The sequence below is a fragment of the Pseudorca crassidens genome, chromosome 6 (assembly GCF_039906515.1).
Source record: "Pseudorca crassidens isolate mPseCra1 chromosome 6, mPseCra1.hap1, whole genome shotgun sequence".
NCBI lineage: Eukaryota > Metazoa > Chordata > Mammalia > Artiodactyla > Delphinidae > Pseudorca > Pseudorca crassidens.
The window spans coordinates 45,548,016-45,572,000 of NC_090301.1; the positions used below are offsets into that span (position 1 = coordinate 45,548,016).

Here is a 23,985-nt window from a genome sequence, read left to right on the forward strand (position 1 = left end):
AGGAGAACCTGGATTCAAATTCAGAATATCTGACTCTACAAGCCTCACACTTTTGGGGGGTAGGGGATAAAATTTATATATAATGAAATGCACAGACCATGATTGTACAATCAGGTGTGTTTTGCCACATGTGTTTTGATACCTATATAAGCACCATATCATTAAAGATATAGAATATTTCTATCATCCTTGAAAGTTCTCCTATGCCTACCTCTAGTCAAATCACATTTCTTACGGGTAACCGTTGCTCAAATTTCTCACCATAGATCAGTTTTACCTGTCCTTGTATCTATAAAAATGGGCCATACTGTATATATTCTTTTGTATTGGTCTTTTTTAGTTTCTCAGATGTTACATGTATCATTCGTTTTATTGCTGATTACTTTCCATCCAGTGAATATATCACAAATGATTTTTCACTTTTCTATCAAGGGACATTTCTGGTGTTTTCAGTCCTGAGTTATAAATAAAGCTGTTACAACATTCTTGTAAAATCTTTTTGTGTACATATGTTTTCATATCTCTGGGTAAATACCTAGAAAGAAATTGATAAATCATAGGATGGGTCTATGTTTAACATTATAAGAAACTGCCAAACTGCTTTCCAAAGTACCATTGTACATACCCACCAGCAGTAAAAGAGTTCTAGCTGCTCCACATTCTCACCAACATCAGGTATTGACATCTATTTAATTTAGTTATTTTACTGGATGAGTAATGCTATTGCAATGTATTTGTAACCTGAATTTCCCTGTTGAATAATATATTAGCCCAGTTTCATGTAATCATTGGCCTTTGTTATCCGCTCATTATGAACTCCCTGTAGACAGTCTCTTGCCCATTTTTTATTAGTTTTTTTGTCTTTTTATTATTGATATTTAGTTCTTTATATATTCCGGATACAAACTCTTTTTCAGATATATGTATGTGACTTGCCATTTCACTTTATAATACTGTTTATAGATTAATAGAAAATGTTTATTTTTAATTAAGTCCCACATATCATTTTTTTCTCCTGCTATATTTAGTGCTTTTGGGGTCATTTCTAAGAAATCATTGTCTACTCAAAGTTCATAGAGAGATTCTCCTATGTTTAATGAAAGTTTTGCAGCAGGCTATAAAAGCTTCTACTTTTGTATCTATTATCCATCTCAAGTTATTTTTATGTAGCATAAGTAAGAACTAATTTTTAAGTATTATTTTTTCATATATTTAGCTAGCTGTTCCAATACCAATTATCAAAGATTTCTTTTCTCCATTAAATTGTCTTGTCACATTTGTGGAAAACTCAATTGACCACTTATGTGTGGATATTTCTGGTCTCTACAATCTAGTTCATTTATTATTTATCTACCATTACATCAATATCACCTGATCTTGATAATAATTTCTTTGAAGTACCCTGTGAAAGCAGGTAAAATGTGTCTTCCAACTTTGGTCTTTTCTTTCAAGATTAATTTCTCTATTCTGCACTGTTTTAATCACCATATTAAAAACAAATTTTCTATTTCTACCAAAAATCCCATTGTGATTTTGATAAGGATTGTATTGAATATACAGATCAATTTGGTGGAATTGACCACTTAACTAAATTGAGCCTTCCAACCTATAAATATGGTATCTCTCTCCCATTATTTTAGTTCTTCTTTAATTTCTGCAATAGTTTGTTGATTTCAGCATATCTTCTTCAAAAAATCCTAATTATTTCATGTTTGTTGATGCTTTAGTAAACAGATTTTTATTTTTTCTAGGAGACAGAAACAATTAATTTTTGTATATTAACCTTGTATCTTGTGATTAAATTTGCTTCATAATCATAGTAATTTGTAGTTTTCACACGACTTTCTTTGTAAAAATTCATATTACATCTTTGAAAAAGATAGTTTTACTTTTTTTCCCAATCTTTATGCCTCTTGTTTCTTTTACGAACTATTCACCATCTAAGACATCTAATACCAGGCTAAACAGAGGTGGTGAGAATAAGCACCCTTGCCCTGTTCCCAATCTTAAAGAAAAGCATTCAATAATTAACCATTAATTTTGATATCACCTGCAGGATTTTTAACATCCTTATTGGAATAAGAAACGTCTCTTCTACTCCTAGGATATTATGAATTTTGTCATCAATTGGATTGAATTTTGTGCTTTTTCTGCATCTATGTGATAATTTTTTTTCATAGAACTTAACAGTGAAACTATCTGGGTCTGTTATTTTACTTGTCAAGAGATTTTTAAAAAAATTTAATTACACATATATTCAGATTTGTTATTTCCTCAGTTTCGTTAAATCAAGTTTTTCAAATATTCATCAATTTCATCTTACTTGACAAATTTACTGGCATAATAGTTATTTAATATTTCTCTCTGTATCCTTTTAAAGACTGTAGCATCTGTACTTATATCCACTCTTTTGTTTCTGGTATTGGTAATTTGTGCTTTCCTTTATTTTTGTCCTTGATCTGTCTTTTTAGAGGATCCTTGTTAAAGAACCAACTTTTAGTTTATTAATTTTCTTTATTGTGTTTTCAACATCATCGATTATATTATTTATTGTTATTTTTACCTTTTACTTTGTTTTAAATTTGTTCTTATTCTAACTCCTCAAGATCAAGAGCATGATTACTTTTAATCTTTTTATCTTTTCTCATAGAAGCATTTAAAGCTATAAATATCCTTCTAAGTACTGCTTTAACTGTCTTTTACAAATTTTGATATTTTGTATTTTGTTGTTATTCAGAGAAAAATAATCTAATTCCTCTTGTGACTTTCTTTGAGCTATTATTACGTGAAGTGTGTTATGATTTAAAACATTTTGACAATTCGTAGTCAGAGAATATACTCTGTAAAATTTTCAATTTTGAAATTTACTGAGTCTTAAAATATGGTCCAGGATATGACGTATCTTTGTAAACATTCCACTGCACTCAAAGAGAAAGTATACCCTGGAAAAGCAAGAAGAACTACAATCCTGCAGCCTGTGGAATAAAAACCACATTCACAGAAAGATAGACAAGATGAAAAGGCAGAGGGCTATGTAACAGAAGAAGGAACAAGATAAAACCCCAGAAAAACAACTAAATGAAGTGGAGATAGGTAACCTTCCAGAAAAAGAATTCAGAATAATGATAATGAAGATGATCCAGAACCTCAGAAAAACAATGGAGGCAAAGATTGAGAAGATGCAAGAAATGTTTAACAAGAACCTAGAAGAATTAAAGAACAAACAAACAGAGATGAACAATACAATAACTGAAATGAAAACTATACTAGAAGGAATCTATAGCAGAAAACCTGAGGCAGAAGAACGGATAAGTGACCTGGAAGACAGAATGGTGGAATTCGTTGCTGTGGAACAGAAAAAAAAGAAAAGAAATGAAGACAGCCTAAGAGACCTCTGAGACAACATTAAATGCAACAACATTCACATTATAGGGGTCCCAGAAGGAGAAGAGAGAGAGAAAGGACCCGACAAAATATTTGAAGAGATTATAGTCAAAAACTTCCCTAACATGGGAAAGGAAATAGCCACCCAGGTCCAGGAAGTGCAGTGAGTCCCATACAGGATAAACCCAAGGAGAAACACGCCAAGACACATAGTAATCAAATTGGTAAAATTAAAGACAAATAAAAATTATGGAAAGCAGCAAGGGAAAAATGACAAATAACATACAAGGGAACTCCCATAAGATTAACAGCTGATTTCTCAGCAGAAACTCTACAAGCCAGAAGGGAGTGGTATGATATACTTAAAGTGATGAAAGGGAAGAACCGACAACCAAGATTACTCTAACCGGCAAGGATCTCATTCATTCGATGGAGAAATCAAAAGCTTTACAGACAAGCAAAAGCTAAAAGAATTCAGCACCACCAAACCAGTTCTAAAACAAATACTAAAGGAACTTCTCTAAGTGGGAAACACAAGAGAAGAAAAGGACCTACAAAAACAAACCCAAAACAATTAAGTAAATGGTCATAGGAACATACATATCAATAATTACCTTAAAAGTGAATGGATTAAATGCTCCAACCAAAAGACACAGGCTTGCTGAATGGATACAAAAACAAGACCCATATATATGCTATCTACAAGAGACCTATTTCAGACCTAGATACACATACAGACTGAAAGTGAGGGGACAGAAAAAGATATTCCATGCAAATGGAGATCAAAAGAAAGCTGAAGTAGTAATACTCATATCAGATAAAATAGACTTTAAAATAATGTTACAAGAGACAAGGAAGGACACTACATAATGATCAAGGGATCAATCCAAGAAGAAGATATAACAGTTATAAATATATATGCACCCAACATAGGAGCATCTCAATACATAAGGCAACTGTTAACAGCTATAAAAGAGGAAATCGACAGTAACACAGTAATAGTGGGGGACTTTAACACCTCACTTAAACCAATGGACAGATCATCCAAAATGAAAATAAATAAGGAAACACAAGCTTTAAATGACACAATAGACCAGATAGATTTAATTGATATTTATAGGACATTCCATCCAAAAACAGCAGATTACACATTCTTCTCAAGTGCGCATGGAATATTCTCCAGGAGAGATCACATCTTGGGTCACAAATCAAGCCTCAGTAAAGTTAAGAAAATTGAAATCATATCAAACATCTGTTCTGACCACAACACTATGAGATTAGAAATGAATTACAGGGAAAAAAGAGTAAAAAACACAAACACATGGAGGATAAACAATACATTACTAAATAAAGAAGAGATCACTGAAGAAATCAAAGAGGAAATAAAAAAATACCTAGAGACAAATGACAATGAAAACACAATGATCCAAAACCTATGGGATGCAGCAAAAGCAGTTCTAAGAGGAAAGTTTATAGCTATACAAGCCTACCTCAAGAAACAATAAAAATCTCAAATAAACAATCTAACCTTACACCTAAAGGAACTAGAGAAAGAAGAACAAACAAAACCCAAAGTTTGCAGAAGGAAAGAAATCATAAAGATCAGAGCAGAAATAGAAACAAAGAAAATAGCAAAGATCAATAAAACTAAAAGCTGGTTCTTTGAGAAGATAAAAAAAATTGATAAACCTTTAGTCAGACTCATCAAGAAAAAGAGAGAGAGGACTCAAATCAATGAAAAAGGAGAAGTTACAACAGACACCACAGACATACAAAGCATCCTAAGAGACTACCACAAGCTACTCTATGCCAATAAATTGGACAACCTAGAAGAAATGGACAAATTCTTAGAAAGGTATAACCTTCCAAGACTGAACCAGGAAGAAATATAAAATATGAACAGACCAATCACAAGTAATGAAATTGAAACTGCGATTAAAAATCTTCCAACAAACAAAAGTCCAGGACCAGATGGTTTCACAACTGAATTCTATCAAATATTTAAAGAAGAGCTAACACCAATCTTTCTCAAACTCTTCCAAAAAATTGCAGAGGAAGGAGCACTCCCAAAATCATTCTATGAGGCCACCATCACCCTGATACCAAAACCAGACAAAGATACTACAAAAGAAAAAAAAAAATTACAGACAAATATCACTGATGAATATAGATGCAAACATCCTCAACAAAATACTAGCAAACAGAATCCAACAACACATTAAAAGGATCATATACAATGATTAAGTGGGATTTATCCCAGTGATGCAAGGATTTCTCAATATATGCAAATCAATCAATGTGATACACCATATTAAAAAATTGAAGAATAAAAACCATATGATCATTTCAATAGATGCAGAAGAAGCTTTTGACAAAGTTCAGCACCCATTTATGACAAAAACTCTCCAGAAAGTGGGCATAAAGGAAACCTACCTCAACATATAAAGACCATATACGACAAACCCACAGTAAACATCATTCTCAATGGTGAAAAACTGAAAGCATTTCCTCTAAGATCAGGAACAAGACAAGGATGTCCACTCTCACCACTATTATTCAACATGGTTTTGGAAGTCCTAGCCACGGCAATCAGAGAAGAAAGAGAAAAAAAAAAGAATACAAATTGGAAAAGAAGTAAAGTTGTCACTGTTTGCAGATGACATCATACTATACATAGAGAATCCTAAAAATGCTACCAGAAAACTACTAGAGCTAATCAATGAATTTGGTAAAGTTGCAGGATACAAAATTAATGCACAGAAATCTCTTATATTCCTATACACTAATGATGAAAAATCTGAAGGAGAAATTAAGGAAACACTTCCATTTACCATTGCAACAAAAAGAATAAAATACCTAGGAATAAACCTACCTAGGGAGAGAAAAGGTCTGTACTCAGAAAACTATAAGACACTGATGAAAGAAATTAAAGATACCAACAGATGGAGAGATATACCATGTTCTTGGATTGGAAGAATCAATATTGTGAAAATGACTATACTACCCAAAGCAATCTACAGATTCAATGCAATCCCTATCAAATTACCAATGGCATTTTTTACGGAACTAGAACAAAAAATCTTAAAATTTGTATGGAGACACAGAAGACCCCGAATAGCCAAAGCAGTCTTGAGGGTAAAAAACAGAGCTGGAGGAATCAAACTCCCTGACTTCAGACTATACTACAAAGCCACAGTAATCAAGATAATATGGTACTAGCACAAAAACAGAAACATAAATCAATGGAACAAGATAGAAAGCCCAGAGATAAACCCACGCACCTATGGTCAACTAATCTATGACAAAGGAGGCAAGGATATACAATGGAGAAAAGACAGTCTCTTCAATAAGTGGTGCTGGGTAAACTGGACAGCTACATGTAAAAGAATGAAATTAGAACACTCCCTAACACCATACACAAAAATAAACTCAAAATGGATTAGAGACCTTAATGTAAGACCGGACACTATAAAACTCTTAGAGGAAAACATAGGACGAACATTCTTTGACATAAATCACAGCAAGATCTTTTTTGATCCACCTCCTACAGTAATGGAAATAAAAACAAAAATAAACAAATGGAACCTAATGAAACTTCAAAGCTTTTGCACAGCAAAGGAAACCATAAACAAGAAGAAAAGACAACCCTCAGAATGGGAGAAAATATTTGCAAATGAATCAACGGACAAAGGATTAATCTCCAAAATATATAAACAGCTCAGCAGCTCAATATTAAGAGAAACAATCCAATCCAAAAATGGGCAGAAGACCTAAATAGACATTTCTCCAAAGAAGACGTACAGATAGCCAAGAAGCACATGAAAAGCTGCTCAACATCACTAATTATTAGAGAAATGCAAATCAAAACTACAATGAGGTATCATCTCACACCAGTTAGAATGGGCATCATCAGAAAATCTACAAAGAACAAATGCTGGAGAGGGTGTGGAGAAAAGGGAACTCTCTTGCACTGTTGTTGGGAATGTAAATTGATACAGCCACTATGGAGAACAGTATGGAGTTTCCTTAAAAAACTAAAAATAGAATTACTATATGATCCAGCAATCCCACTACTGGGCATATACCCAGAGAAAACCATAATTCAGAAAGACACATGCACCCCAATGTTCATTGCAGCACTATTTACAATAGCCAGGTCATGGAAGCAAGCTAAATGCCCATCAACAGACGAATGGATAAAGAAGTTGTGCTACATATATACAATGGAATATTACTCAGCAATAAAAAGGAATGAAATTGAGTCATTTGTTGAGACGTGGATGGACTTAGAGACTGTCATACAGAGTGAAGTAAGTCAGAAAGAGAAAAACAAATATTGTATATTAACGCATGTATGTGGAACCTAGAAAAATGGTACAGATGAACCGGTTTATAGGGCAGAAGTTGAGACACAGATGTAGAGAACAAAAGTATGGACACCAAGGGGGGAAAGCCGCTGGGGGGTGGGGATGGTGGTGTGCTGAATTGGGTGATTGGGATTGACATGTATACACTGATGTGTATAAAATTGGTGACTAATAAGAACCTGCTGTATAAAAAAATAAATTAAATTAAATTAAAAAAAAGAAACTGTACTCTTGTTGCTTGGGATAATCTAACATGTCAATTAGATCAAAGTGGTGGATATTATTTTTTCATTTTTTGTAAGTTTATTTTTTTCTATTTCCTCTGTCAATTGCTGAGAATGGCAGTAACATCTATGACTGTGGGTGTCAATTTGTCTTTATCTTCCTGTAATTGTTAGATTTTCTCCTTCATTTCTTAAAAATCAGTGTTATTAAATGAAACACAGTGGTCCTTTAATCTTTGTGGGCTTTATCTCAATGTCTGGTAATATTCCTTGCCTTGGACTCACCTTTTTGATATGAGTATAGCCACACCAACTTTCTCACACTTATTGCTTGCATGGCATATGTTTTTTCAATCTTTTGTTTTTTACCTATATTTGTCTTTATATTTAAAGTGTGTGTTTTCTAGAGACCAAACAGTTGGACAGTTTTAAAATTGCTGCCTGATAATCTCAGCCTTTGATTGGTATATTTTTACATTTATGTTGTTTTTTATTTTCTATTTGGTCCACCTGCTTTTATGTTGCTGTTCTTTCCCTGCCTTCTTTAAATTTCATTAAAATAATTATTTTCCATTACATTTCCTCTATAGGCTTTTAGCTATATGCATTTGAATTACTTTTAGTGGATTGCTCTAGTGATTACAATATGCATCCTTAAGTTACCAGAGCCCACTTAGAGTTAATATGGTATCATTTCACATAAATAATAACACCCTTGAAATAGTGTAAGTCTATTAAGTCCAATAGTATATATATACATCCTTTGTGCTATTACTGTCATTTGTTAACATCATGATACAAGGCTACAATTTTTGCTTTAACCAGTTCTGTTTTAAAGAATGGATATTTAGTCACAATTTTTCCAGTGCTTTTTTTTCTTTATCCTTTTTTGCACATTTGAATTTCCTTTTTGTGTCATTTCCCTTTGGGTTAAAGAACTTCCTTTAGCATACCTTGAAGCACAGTTCTGCTAGTAATAAATCACTCCAGTTTCATTTATCTCAAAATATTTTGACTTAAATTTTTAGCCTTCAATGGGTGTAAAATTCTGTTATGACATCTCTTTATGCATGTTAAAGGTATTGTTATATTCTCCTCTGGCCTCTACTGATACTAATGAAAAGTCAGCTGCCATTCATACTACTTTTTTATCTGTATGTAAAGATATGTCTTTTAAAAAATTTTCTGGATGATTTCAAGATCCATTCATTCCCTCAATCATTCTCTTGCTCTCTCTTTCTCTCTCCAACTCTCTTATAGATAGTCTGTGATATAATTACAGGTAGTTTTCTTTATAATTTATTCAGCTTGAAGTTTGTCATGTTTCTCAAATCTGTAAATTGACAGTTTTCACCACATTTGGGAATTCTTCAGACAGTACTTTTTTTCTTTCTTACCTTCTCTCTCCTGTCTTCTTATGATTTTTGTTTCACATATGTTAGAACTCTATCTTGTCCACAGGTGATTATGGCTCTGTTATTCAATACTATTATTATTATTTATATTCTCTGTTTGTTTGATTGGATAATTTCTCTCATCTATCTTCCAGATTACTGACCATTTTTTCTGCCATCCTAAATCTGATGTTAAGCTTATTTTTTTTCTTTTCAGCTATTCTACCTAACCATTTAATTATTTTTTATATTTGATATTTCTATGCTGAAATTTTCATGTTTACTTATTACTACCTTCTTTTCCTTTAATTCCCTGAATATATGTATAATCCACGTTAAAGTCTTTGACCATTACAGATAAATTTAAAGTTTCCTTTAGCTCTTTAACTTTAATCTTGGTCCCCTCTAGTCTTCATGGAGGTAACAACTATAAGTTGTTTATCATTCTGGAGGTTATGGGTTTTATATATATTTACATACATGTATATATTTACATATGCTTTAAGGATAATAATACTAAAGTTTGATTATGGGAGCAACCTGTAAGTCTAAAATTCCTCATTATATATTAAATTCAGTTATATCAGTTATATTCATTTTACCAATAATAATATTAAATATTAATCATATTAACTTTGCAAGAAACACAATGTTCTATATTAGAAAATAATTATTTATTGCCATAAACATGTAATATAAGCTATTAAAATTCATCTAAAATCATATCCACAAATCTATGACAGAAATGACACACTCTAATGGTTTTTCACTGGCTGTTTAGAATAAAAACATTTTGGTTATATATGAGACAGATAGCAAAAAAAAAAAAATCCCCAATCCTACTAAGTTAAAGAAGTTTCCTTCTTTTCCTATTTTTCTGAGATTTTTTAACAATGAATGGGGATTGATTATTTGCAAATATTTTTTAAAACATTGATAGGATCATATACTTTTCTTCTTTAGCCTGTTAATATGGTTAATTATATTGTTGGATTTTTTGTGTTGAATAAAACTTACATCCCAGGAACAAGCTCTACTTGGTCTTGGTGTAGAATTCTTTTATATATTGCTGAATTATATTTGATATTGTGTTAGAAATTTTTGCATCTATATTTTTGAGGGATATTGGTCTGTAGTTTCCTTTTTTTGCACTATCTTTACTTGGTTTTGGTGTCTGGAAAATAATAGTTTCATGAAATGAATTTGGGGAATTCTCTCACCTCTTCTATTTTCTGGAATAGCTTGTGTTGAACAATGTTAACTCCTCTTTAAGCATTTTATGGATTCTTCCAGTGAAACTATCTAGGACTGGAGATTTCTCTTTTAATAAGTGTGAAATTATAAATTCAATTTCCTTTATAGTTACAGGGCTATTCAAATTATCTAATATTGGGTGGTATGTGGTAGTTGATTATAGCACCCTCTTATTATTTTTTGATACCTGGAGGGTCTTCAGTGAAATCCCTGTTTCATGCCAGATATTGGTAACTTGTGTCTTTTTTTTTTTTCTTTTACTTTGCCAATCTTAACTGAAATTTTGTTACTTTTATGATCTTTTAAAAAAAACAGCTCTTTGTTTCACTGATTTTCTCTATTGTTTCTGTTTTCAACTTCATTAATTTTCTTCTCTTATCTTTCTTATTTTCTTCCTTTTGCCTACTTTAATTTGATAAGTGCTTGAGCTGGGAGCTTAGATTATTAATTTGAAACTTTCTGCTTTCAAATATTTTAAGTTAGTTGTTAAAATTTCTCTCTCAAAACTGTTTTAGCTGAATCACATAAATGCTGATATGTTCTATTTCATTTCTATATAGTTCACACATTTAAAGTTTTTCTTCTTAAAGATTCCTCTTTAACATATGGAATGTTTACAAATGTGATGTCCTTTTTGACATATGGAAAAACAAAACTTCCAAGTTTTTGAAGACTTTCCTGTTATCTTTCTGTTATTAATTTTTAGGTCGATTTCTTTGTTGTCAGAGAACCCATGCTTTATCATTTGAACTCTTTTAAACTTTTGAGGTTTGCTTTGTAGCCCAGGATATGGTCTATTTTGGTACATGTTCCTTTGGCACTGGAAAACAATACGCATCCTGTTGTTATTGAATGAAGTTCTCTTTAGTTGCTAATTAGATTCCATTGGTTGCTGATGTTGTTGAGTTCTATATTCTTGATGATTTCCTGTCTAGCTGTTCTATTAATTTTAAGAAAAGTGGTGGTGAAGGCTCCAACTATAATTTTGTATTTGTCTATTTACCCCATATTTCTTTTCAGTTCTATCAGTTTTTGTTTCATTTATTTTGCACCTCTGTGATATGATCATGTAAATTTAGAATTGTTATTCTTCTTGGTGGTATGACCCTTTTATCATTAAATAACGTCCTTCTTTGTCTCTGATAATTTTCTTTACTTTGAAGTGCACTTTATCTGATATTAATACACTTACTTGTGCTTTCTTAGAATAATTTTTGCATGATACATCTTTTTTCATCATTTTATATTTAACCTTCTTATATCACCTGTATCATTATACTTGCAGCAAGTTTCTTGAAGACAACATATATCTGGGTTTTTTAAAATCTACTCTAGCAATCTCTTTTAATTAGTATACTTAGACCACTTACATTTAATGTTATTTTTGATATATTAGAGGTTAAATTTCCATTTAATTTTTTTCTTTTCTGTTATTTCTATTTTTTCTTTCTGTTTTTTTTTTTTTACTGAATTTCTATGGGTTTTTAAAACATTTTTATAATAAAATTTTGATTTACCCATAGTATTTTAAAATGTATCCCATTTTATAACTTTTTTAGTGGTTGCTCTGGAATCCACATTATATTTATACAACTTATCACAGTCTACTAATGCTGTCATTTTTCCAGTTCAAGAGAGGTGTAGAAACCTTACCTCCCTTTACATCCCTTCAACTTTCCCTGTTTATAATATAATTGCCTTACATATTTTCTATATATTCATTTAGAATCATATCAGAAAGTATTTTTTGCTTCTACTGTCAATCATAATTTAGAAAACTAAAGATTTACCCATATGCTTGCTTATCCTGTTCTTTTTTCCTTCCTCATGTTCCAAGATGCCTTCTTTTATTGTTTAGAGAACTTCCTTTAGCCATTCACTTAGAGTAGATCTGGGAGTGACAAATAATCTTAGTTTTCCTTCGTTTGATAAGTTTTTGATTTCTCTTTAATTTCTGAAGTATATGTTTTTTTCTGGATATAAAATTCTGGTTTGACAGCACTCCTGTTTTTTTTTTTTGCACTCAAAAAAATACTGTGACTTCCTTCTCACCTTCATGGTTTCTAATAAGGAATACACTGTCATTTGAATTGATGTTTCTGCTATAGGTAAGGACTAGTTTATCTCTTGCAGCTTTCAAGGTTTTTCTGTCTTTAGTTTTCAGAAGTTTGATTATGTATGATGTGACTTGGTGTGGAATTAGTTGGGTTTATCCTGTTTGGAGTTCATTCAGTTTCTTGAATCTATAGGTTTATGTCTTTTGCCAAATTTGGGAAGTTTGCAACTATTATTTCTTCATGTGTTTTTTTCAAGGCTACCTTTTTTTCTCTCTCTTTCCAGAACTCTGATGACACATGAATGTTAGACATTTTGTTATAGTCCCACAGGTCCCTGAAGTTCTGTTTTGTTTTTTGCTTTTGTATTGTTTTGTGTGTATGCCTGTGTGCACATGTGTGTGTGCATACATATGTGTATGCTTATTATCTCTGTGTTGTTCAGATTGGGCATTTTCTATTTTTTGATCTTCTAGGTTGCTGATTCTTTCTTCTGTCCTCTCCCTTCTGAGCCCATATATTGCATTTTTTATTCGACTATCGTATTTTTCAGCTCTAATATTCTCAGTTGGGTTTTCTTTATATCTTCAATTTCTTTGCTTTGATTTTCTATTTCTTTGATAATACTTTCTACTTTTTGTTTCAAGTGTGATTGTAATGGTTTATTTTATTATTTTTATGTTGGCTGGTTTTGTTACTTTTGTCTGGTAACTAATATCTCTCTCATCTCAGTGTTGAGATCTATTGGTCATCTTTTTTCATTTAGTTTATGTTCCAATTCTTGATATGATGAGTTATTTTCAAGTGAACCCTGGATATTTTAGATATTATGTTATGAGACGCTGGAAATTATTTAAACTTTGTGTTTGGGTGGCTCTCTCTGACACGGTTCCAGTAGGGGAATGGGAATGGGAGAGCATTGCCTCATTACTGCCTGGTGGGGATAGAAGCTTAGCTTCCTTACTTGGCCTCTCTTCATTACTGCTTAGCAGGGCTGGGTACTCTAGCTCCCCACATTATCCTCATTGTCACCATGGAAGGAGACTCATTAACACAACATGTTAACAAAGTAGTGAACTCCAGTCTCATGGCATGCTAAGAGGGGCTTCATCTATCTTTCAAACTCTCAACAATTTCATGGAAGTACTGAAAGGATAAAATATAATGAGTATATAAGACAAGGCCCCTGGAACAGGTCACAGTTTGGGAGTAAGACAGCATGACTGGATAGATGTTACAATGGCAATTCAAGGTATTAAATCTCAATCCTGATTCTGTTATCTCCTAGCTTTGTAACTTTGGGAAAGTCACTCAACTTCTCAAGCTTTGGTTTCTTAAAGTAAGAGGAAGAGTTGTGTTAATCGGACCATAATTTATTTTCCTGTTTTAATTTTCAATAACTAGGAAATGAGAGTTAGAGAGGATGGTATTTCAAAATTCTGCATACATATAAAATCAATTTTATGAATATAGACATTGTTATAATTAGAGCAAATAAAACTTTGAGGTGAAAATGATATAATGAAACTTTGAGGAAACATGTCCTCTTTAAGCTAATGAAAGTGATGCCAACTTATAGTTGGAGAGATATCTTGGATCCTTGCTTTTCAAAGCTCAGACTTCCATCTACCTGCAGCAGAATCACTTGGTGGACTTGTTAAATGTAGATTTCCTGAGCTCCAGCACGAATCAATATGAACTTATTTTTTGTAGTGGGAACCAATGAGCTGTATTGTAAAGGGTCCTCCATTATGCACACTAATGGTTGTGAGCCACTGCTGTAGGCTTCAAGAAAATATTTTCAACCTTCAAGAAAAAAGAAAGCTAATATGGTATATCCAGAGAGGAATAATGGGTCAAGGAACTGAAATTCTGGAAATCAGTTACAAACAATTATGATCAGGGAGTAACAGAGTTTATACTTTGAAATCAATAAAAGTTCATGGGAATTCTAGCAAGCTTATATTTTAAATAATCATGTAATAAATTTGGAGATCAAAGAAAGATAAAACATGTGACATAACGTTATAAGAAGACTAGTATTTATAATGGACTTGGGTTATGAATATTTCAAAGGACCCCAAGGAAGTTTATTCCCATGTGTAAGACAAGAAAGAAGGGCAACTGAATTTACTGTTTGTCATAAGTGGTAAAAGGTTATAATATCTTACACATAGAAGATATTCAATAAGTATCAACCTTAATCTTCTCAATCACAGAGAAAACATTTGCAAGCAATTATGGTTAAGAAGCATTGGGGACATTAAATATAATGCATTCATTCGATAGGATACATTTCAAAAACAACTTTTTAATTTCATATAAAATGCCATATTGTTCACATAATATTGTCTTATATGGATAAGCATATTTTTCTGATGAGATGTTTCATAATATTCATCAAATTCTCAAAACATGTTATGATGCGGAGTAGCTTAGCACATTAGTTTGCCTGTTTAAAGAACTACAGTTTAAAAGATACAGATAATAACTTGCTGTATCTTTTGTAAATTTGTCCACATAGTCTTTTCTTTAAGGAAAAAAATTCATTGAGCATCTATTGTTCACCTGACGCAGGAGTTACATGGACAAATAAAAGTATTTGTTTTTAAGAAGCTCACGTACTGAAACCAGAGAAATAAATTATATAATAGTGATAATATTAGTCCCTGCTATTTTTGACAGTATTAAAAATGAGCAAATAAATAAATTGTTTCTTTCTGTCTAAGGCAATCATGTTGTTGAGGTTAGATGTTCTTCCTCAATTAAAGCTATCAAAGGCTACAATGTGTGCTTGGAATTCACATCTTATGTTTTATAACAGAACCTCGGACTAGGTTATGATTAGCATTAGCTTATGCTTGTAGTCAAGACATTGGGTTTTCCTTAAGATTCCAGATGATTAAAGAACTGTTAGTGAACTTAACTTTGGAATTCTCTAATTGTTCTTACTTGCTAAGAACTTTAGATTACATTCTCAAGCTCATACACAGGCACAAACACACGCCCATACAATTCTACCACCTTTCATTATATTAAGTTTTCTGAATAATGAAAATCAAGAACCAGATTTTCAAAGTATTGGAGACTTTTTTGAGAAGGCATACACATTTCATTTCCTGGAGTTTAAAATATTTATTTTCATCAGATCCATCACATTCCAGAAAAAAAAAAATCAATACTTTGGTCGCAATTACTCTTTTGCATTATATGCATATTACTAAATTTCATATTAAAATTTCAAATAAATCAAGTGATTATAAGACAAATGTATAACATAAGCATGACATTCTAAGAAAAGAAATTTGCATGAAAGCTTGTGCCCATGAACATGAGAATTTAGTTAAGGATGAAATCCTGAAGCATATTCTCATGACAGGATGAATCTATTAGTGTAGTTAAGTATTTGCAGACCTTATTCATTTCCAAATACTTTACTAATGTCAGAAACAAGATAATTCCTGGCTTGTAGAGCAGAACAAACCACCCTAAAACATCTGGCATACTTACACACTTTTCACTGTCAAATACATAGCACAAATGTTTATTTGACTCAGAATCTTTGCATATGAAAGTGAATATCCTCTTGTCAGTTTTATCATCTGCACAAAATGATATTCTGTGAAGCTGGCAATTGTGTTGAACTTCCTGTGAACACAGATGAAAATAAACATAGTTGAAGAGATTTTTTTTTCCATTTTCTGCTATACCAGCTGTGCTAATAACATACAACTTATGAAACATCATCTGTCATTCCTTGATTTTATAATTACATACACTTCAAACTTAAACAAACACGTAATGAGATAAACCTCCTGAGTCAGGATTAAACTAAGATAGTCATTTCAATAGCACTTAGAAAAACAGAAGGGAAAAGAGGATCAGAGGTTCATGGGCTTCCTGAGCTACAGGGGATTCAGAGACCATTACTTTAAATTGTGCAATTTTAGTTAGGAGGATATGGAGGTCTAGAGAGATTAAGATGCTTCCACAAGGTTACAGAATTAGCAGAACCCTTTTTAACCAGAATACTTTTCATTTTATCTTACTGCTACTAACATTACAGTTTAAAACATAACTTCATTTGTACACAATTTCATATGAAACATACTACATATTACATGTCTTCATGGTAACTCATACACTCTTGAAACTCTTCTGTCTAAGGAAATCATCCTTGCAACTTCTGTAATGTTTTCCATTGGAGCAATGAATGAAGAAGATCTAGACATCCAGCTTCTAAATTGCTGAATCAACCTTGTTAATCAGTAGAAAGATAAATACTGCATATATACACACACACACACACACACACACACACACACATCATATACTGCAACTATAGCATCTGTCACTACATCCTTCCAAGTTCAGGGTTTGACGTGCCAGCTTGCTGAGATTTTCTCTATCACTCTGATTCACATTACTGCCCTTCAGACGGAAAATGAGTACATATAACAAGTTAAACAAATAAATGCTAAGAGAATTTGTCTACAGCCTGCATTCTTGACTGCATACAAAACAAATGGTAAGTCATCAAAGGGTTGTTTGCAAGCATGAAAATTAAAATGAAGCTGTATACTGTATGATTGTAAACAACTTACTAAGGCTTCTGATGAAGTCATCTTTCCTCTCTTGTGGTTAGTGCTGAGATGGACACTGACCACGTTTGTCTGAGACTATCCTTCTCCTACACTTTGCCTGATTGACCAGTCTTTTCCTCACTGGCATATCTTTGTTTTATTATTAATACAGTCAAAGGATGGCCTTCAGCTGTACTGTAGCTCCCAAATACTGACAGCAAGTCTGCGCCAGTTTACTAACTGTATAATCATGTTAAACATAAAAAGGACACATCACTGCTATACAATATAGAAAAATGATTCATTTTTTTCCATTTATAGGAGAAATTACAAGTATTTAACATGAAAACACATCATTTACACAGCTGGTGGTGAAACCTATGCAGTTCCTCATTCACTCACCAACCAATGTGATCACAGAAAGCCTTTGGTTATGACAGTTGGGAATCATCTTAAGTTTTGTCTAGACTGGCAAGAGGTATCTTTCTACAAAAGAAGACCAGGGTGCTGAAACTTATAATTTTATTACTTTTGTGAATTTTTGTTGTTGTGATACATCTTTATGATATAGTACTGATTTCTGGTGAGACAGGATAAAGAGACTCAGGAATACAATTAAGCACAGTGAGAACATAATTATCCTTTAACACTGACGATATATTATTGGAGTTGGAACAAAACATAAGTAAATCCCCAATTCACCTATACCACCTTTTTCCAGTAATGCAAAATCTCCATTTGGAGGAAAAGTGAGAAAAGCAAAAGGTGAAAAGACACAGGAAGAAAGATATTGGAGTCAACTGAGATTGCTTTTCACTTCCATTTTCATCCATCCAAATGGTATAGAAAAATGGTCTATTTTCTATCAAGTCCATTTGGTTAAGAATAAATTTTTAAATATATAAATATATTTACTATATAAATGTATAGCAAACATGTATGTTTTACTATAAATAAATTTATCTTAGGACCATCATATTTAATTATTTTTTTTCCTAAATTACAGCTTATACCCAAAATAAAATATATGATAGATTATTTCTGATTCACTCACATCTCCTCAAATAGTGGTTCCTAAATGCATATCTGTGAACAGGCTGTATCAGAGCCACCTGGGGAGGTTTTCTTGTTTTTTATATTATAGATACTAAGTCTTGTTCTATAGATTCTGAATCTGAAAGGCCTGGGTGGTCTCCAGCAAGTGGCATTCTCAGGAGCCTCCTAGGGGCACTAATGCCCAGAAGAGCTGGTAATCACTTTTTTAGATTACCTATATGTTTTTATGGATTCAAAAAATGGTATATTCTATAATAGGTAAAGAGTCAGACACTCTATATTCACATGTGATATATGAGTAAAGGGTCAGTTGCTGTCTATCCATATGTAATATAATAGAATTTATAAGACATTTCAAAGATTTTAAAACTCCAAGATCACTCTTCAAGTCTGGCAGGGATGAAAATAGAGATGTTTCTTTCTGGTTAAAAGTTTGGAAAACTTACTTTTTTGGGAAAAAATTAAATTGGGTCTCTTTAAAATTAGCTATTAGTTATAGGAAATTGAGACTTTGGGACAGGGAAGAAAAGCATTGGTGTTACTGATTTGGGTAAGAAATACCATGAACAAAAGTCAGTTGGCTAATCACAGAGTTGAATCCCAACTCACTGATGTTTTGTAAGTGGGGTTTAGGTTGGGAGAGGCATAGAGATTTGACAGTAAAAGTTTAGGGAACATAATGATACAGTTGACAGGTTGAAAACAGAAAACTCATTATTATGGGAGTCTTATTATGTGGGCGCCAGAATCACAAACGGTTAACATTTGCTACATATGCATTTCCCATGATCTGCTTCTTTGTGTCTTTTTAAATACACACACGCACACACACACCCCACATACTAAATCAGTGTTAGTCATCTTGCAGTATCCTTAAGTCTCTATATTTTGTGATTTGTAAAGATATGCCATTATTAAACTGTTGATTCTAAACACTAATGACGTTCTCTTTATATACTGCATTTAATCATATTGGTATTTTCTAAATACTTAAATTTTGTTATTAATTAATGAACAATTTGAAGCATTCTAAATGTTCAATAATAGGAGAATGGTTTAGTAGATTATAATTTATAGATTATGGTATTGGTGAAATTTTTATAGCTTAGGGTATATTATGGGTAGACTTGAATCAAAACGAACAAGAACACATGTAGATGATACGTAAAGTGTATTATCAGCCTTACATATTTCAAGGTGTGCTTTGACAAGTCCTAAAATTCATGTAAAAGATTGAATTAATTACACACACATACATTCCAAAAGGGATCTATATGGTTTAGAAGAAATAAACAGGAACATGGCCTACAAATGACTTGTTCTACCTGGACATTTGCCACTATATATCCACTTAGTTTAAAAAAGGAAATACAGTACTAGGATTGTTTTTCTTTTTAATTGCATATAAGACTACACTTTGGTTGCTACATTTTTGACTACATTGTCACTCTGTAACTTACTGCTTCCTTAGCCTACTGTTCTTTTGTAACTACCATCTGCCTAATGAGTTAATCTCAGCCATAATTTCAACTGCCTTGTTTCCCAGCAAACCGTGTATATATATATACATGAGCTTGAATAGACCAGACCTCCCACTATCCTTTCATCACTTCTTTTGTCTGCTTTCAGCCACCTCAGCAATAGTTACTTTGGGATAACCATAACAAAAGTGGTCTCCAATTCTTTGTTTTTATTTAATATTGAGTGTGGAGAATAGGAGGAAATTAGAACAGTTGAGGGAGGTCTTAGATTCTTGGCTTGAGAGGTTTGAAAGAATGCAATTGTTCTTTATTTTGGAATTGAACAATAACTGTGGGTGCATCCATGCCATTGTCCAGTTGTCCTAAAACATATTATAAATGCAAAATTTCCATGGCAATTCTGATTCTGTAGGCTAAGATAGTATGTGGGACTTATTTTTGCAAATGTCTCAGTTATTTTTGATGCAATTTAGGTGAAAACAATTACATCCACAGTAAGTACATATTAATAAATGTGAATCTAGAATAGATTATATTTTCCAATTTTTTTCCATTGGATCTGTAGGGGGGAAAGCTCTCAAATACAAGAACCTTAAGTTTACACTGTGTTATGGGCTGAATTATGTCCCCCCAAATTTATATGTTGAAGCCTTAACTCCCCGTACCTTAGAATGTGACTGGGTTTGGAGATAAGGCTTGAAAGAGGTGATTAAGTTAAAATAAGGTCATTAGAGTCAACCCTCATCCAATCTGACTGGTGTCCTTAGAAGAGGAAATAAGACATACAAAGAGACAGGAGTATGCATGCACAGACAACCACGTGAAGAGGCAGCAAGAGGGCAGCCATTTGCAAGCCAAGGAGAGAAGACTCGGAGGAAACCAAGCTTGCTGCTGTCAGCTTAATCTCAGATTTCCAGCCTCCAGAACTGTGAGAAATAAATTTCTATTGTTTGAGCCACCAGGACTGTGGTATTTTATTATGGCAGCCTTAGTAAACTAATACACACTGATTATGTCTACAGGCAATAACAGTCGGTCCAGGACATTTTAATAAACAGCATACAGCTTTTGTCTTCTTTCATACTCAGTGAACCACACTTACATGCATCTCATTCAAGCTTATGAAGAAAAATTCCTAAATACAAGACCAAATACCGTTGAATACACTTTTAATATAAATTTTTATATCCCAAACATAGGCTGCAGAACAAACCATTCAGAAAGCAATTCCAAATGTTGTTTCTTCCCCTATAAATCCTATAGAGTTTTAAATTGTAGTTAACTGAGAACTCAACAGTTTCAAATGGTAAAACATTTTAAAATACTCATTAAAATAGGAGCATAATTGCAATTAATTCAAGAGTAGAGTGCTTCCGATGTTTAAAAATGAGCCTTACCTTTGTTTTGGGTTCTAGAATTTTTACTCCATAAATTGATATTTGCAACTCAACTTTAGGAATTTTCTGGCCTTCAGATTTCTTGATATGTCTTGCAAACTACAAATGAAAATTTATTCACAAAACTGTAATTCTGTTTCTATAGAAAATGAACACATATATTTGGAGCTCATATTCAGTGTTGAAATTTCATTAAATAAATTATTGCCCATTATAAAGTATTTTTATAAACTCCACACGGCCCCCAAATATTTAGAAATCAAACTGAAGCTAAGGATTGAAGTAATTATCCCAGATAAAACACTCAGAACGGACTTCCCTGGTGGCGCAGTGGTTAAGAGTCCGCCTGCCGATGCAGGGGACACGAGTTCGTGCCCTGGTCCGGGAAGATCCCACATGCCGCGGAGCGGCTGGGCCCGTGAGCCATGGCCGCTAAGCCTGCGCGTCCGGAGCATGTGCTCCCCAAGGGGATAGGCCACAACAGTGACAGGCCCGCGTACCGCAAAAAAAAAAAAAAAAATACACTCAGAACTAGACTCAGTCTAGAAGTATTGAAATGTCCTGGCTTTATCTGGCAATACTATTCTCTCCCTACTTTCCTTCTCTCCTCCCTCCCCCCGCTTTCTTGTCAAGAAATAGAAGAGAACTATTGAAAAAAATTGTATTTATTACCCCTCTTGTAGGGGTTCAAGAACTTATTTCCTAGTATAACATTTTGTTAGCATATGGATCACCCTAACTCGATTCAAAACAGAGTATCTGTAAGGCAAGATGGGGTTTCAGTCCTCTTTTGTGTGTCATATTTATATGCATTGTGTATTTCTTTCTAATGTGAATACACATGGTATAGTTCAGTCCCAGAGCAGAGAGTGTTTAAAGGCCTCTTTCTCTTTTCATGATTTTGCACTGCCATGGAGAATAACATAATTAATGCATATAAGAATGCCTTGAAATGTCTGCCTTGATATCCAGGGAGGGGGTTACGGGGGAAGGGTTCCATTTGCTTTATTTCATTTTGGGTGGTATAATTTTTTAGTTTGCTATCTGTCCTGTTCTATAAATACAGGCAGCTTTTTTCTCGGTATTCAGCAGTCTTACATTCTGCACATAAATGTGACTAATTCATGCCAGAGAATTTTCTTTTTTGTCTTTAAGAAACTTGTTTTGCTTCAGCGCAGACCTTTAAAAACTATCCCAGCTCTCTCCCAAAGAAAGTGGATTAATTTGTTTCTCTTCCCTTCATAATCTTCTTCCTGTATTGGTATAATCAAAGCAATTTGGGGGTTTTCACATATGGAGGCTGACAAAATAAATCAGCTGCTTTCCATCTATGTGAACACGTCTGAACAAAGCCAATCCCATGGCTGGCCGCAGAAGCAGTCTAAGCTGGCTTCCTGGGTGCTGCTCTTTTCCAGAAACAGACAATGAGCAATAGCTCTTGAAGCCTTTTCCACATCTGGACACAACCTTTCCTGTGACCTCTTTTAGTTTCCAAAAAGTCCGTCACAAAACAATCACTAATGTTAAACTTATCTGTTATGTCTTTTCTGCCAGAAAAAAAAAGGAAAAAATGAAAAAGGGGAGGAAGTAGTGGCTACAAGTAGAATAAACAAAGAGAGGAGCAAGGAGGGAGAGAGGGAGAGAGGGGAAACAAGAGAACGAGACAAAGAAAAAGAAAAATAAACATAAAATGTCTGATCTATGGCTTGTGAAACCTTTTCTTCTGCTTCATATCAAGATGAAATAATTGTGCTCCAAGAAGGTTCAGAGATCATCCAATCCCATCCTCCCATTTCAAAGATGAGAAAAGTAAGTCTCAGAGAAGTCAGTTACCTTGGTCATAAAATGGATCTGTAGCAATCAGGCCTAGAACCTAGTTTTGCTATCTACTAATAACTGTTTTCTTTTGCCCAGCACATTTTCTGAATTAGAGAAAAAAAACCTTCCAGTTCTATTTTCATGTTTATCAAGGTTGATACTGGTTATTGGCCTTGACTGTTGCACAAATGTTGCAAAACATTTAAGCCTAAGGTTATATTTGTTAAATCTATAATATTTTAAACAAAGTTTAATATTCTCATTGCTGCTTGTTTTTTGTTTTGGTTTTTTTTTAGTTTAAGATGACTGTATTCTATCTACAGTTTGCATGATTTCTCTAGGTCTCTTTTCCTACTCGTAGACCTCTCAACTGTGTTCCACAATACATCTAATTTACATTTTGGAGACACATTCATGCTCACATTGTATTCTTTTCTCTCCCTATTTACTACTTGAATGTTAATGCTTGAAAAGCCTTTCTGCAAATTTTTTTCCATTTTTGCTTCAGTAAATTTATTTCTTGGTCATCTAGATAGAGTGATCTACCAGTAAAACTTGAATATAATAATCTAATAAGAATATTCAAAGGGGGTAAACCTAGGAATTCTGGAGGATATCTGGATGCAACAAATGAATAAACAAAAACAAGCCTTTATCACCACAAAATGATGGGGAAGGATAAAGTATTACTTGAAATAAATAAAGTACTTAGTTAAATATATGCCACTTGTAAGTAGAACAGCTAAAGAAATTTTAAAGGGAGCACAACTGAGTTTCAATATCATCATCACACAATTTCTATCCATTTCTCAAAGGACTTAAAAAGTGAAATCTAACTATATTATTAATGGAATATACATTAGGCAATAAAAATTAATGAATTAATTCAAATTCTTTTTGTGATTCTTATAAATTGTTGATTTAATTAAACATTTTCCTGATAACTCTTACAGAGATACCAGCTATGTATGTA

At 33.0% G+C, this 23,985-nt stretch overlaps 1 protein-coding gene across 13 annotated transcripts in view; it reads right to left on the minus strand.

Moving 5' to 3' along the window:
- GULP1 (GULP PTB domain containing engulfment adaptor 1) overlaps window positions 1–23,985 on the minus strand; it is a 266,982-nt gene that overhangs the window by 27,572 nt on the left and 215,425 nt on the right. For all 13 annotated transcript variants that reach the window (XM_067741242.1, XM_067741236.1, XM_067741244.1 and 10 more), the window contains 2 exons: window positions 21,195–21,293; window positions 16,188–16,325 (listed from right to left, as the gene is read on the minus strand). In XM_067741242.1, coding sequence (XP_067597343.1) covers window positions 16,188–16,325; window positions 21,195–21,293 — 237 coding nt within the window. The remainder of the gene's footprint in view (window positions 1–16,187; window positions 16,326–21,194; window positions 21,294–23,985) is intronic.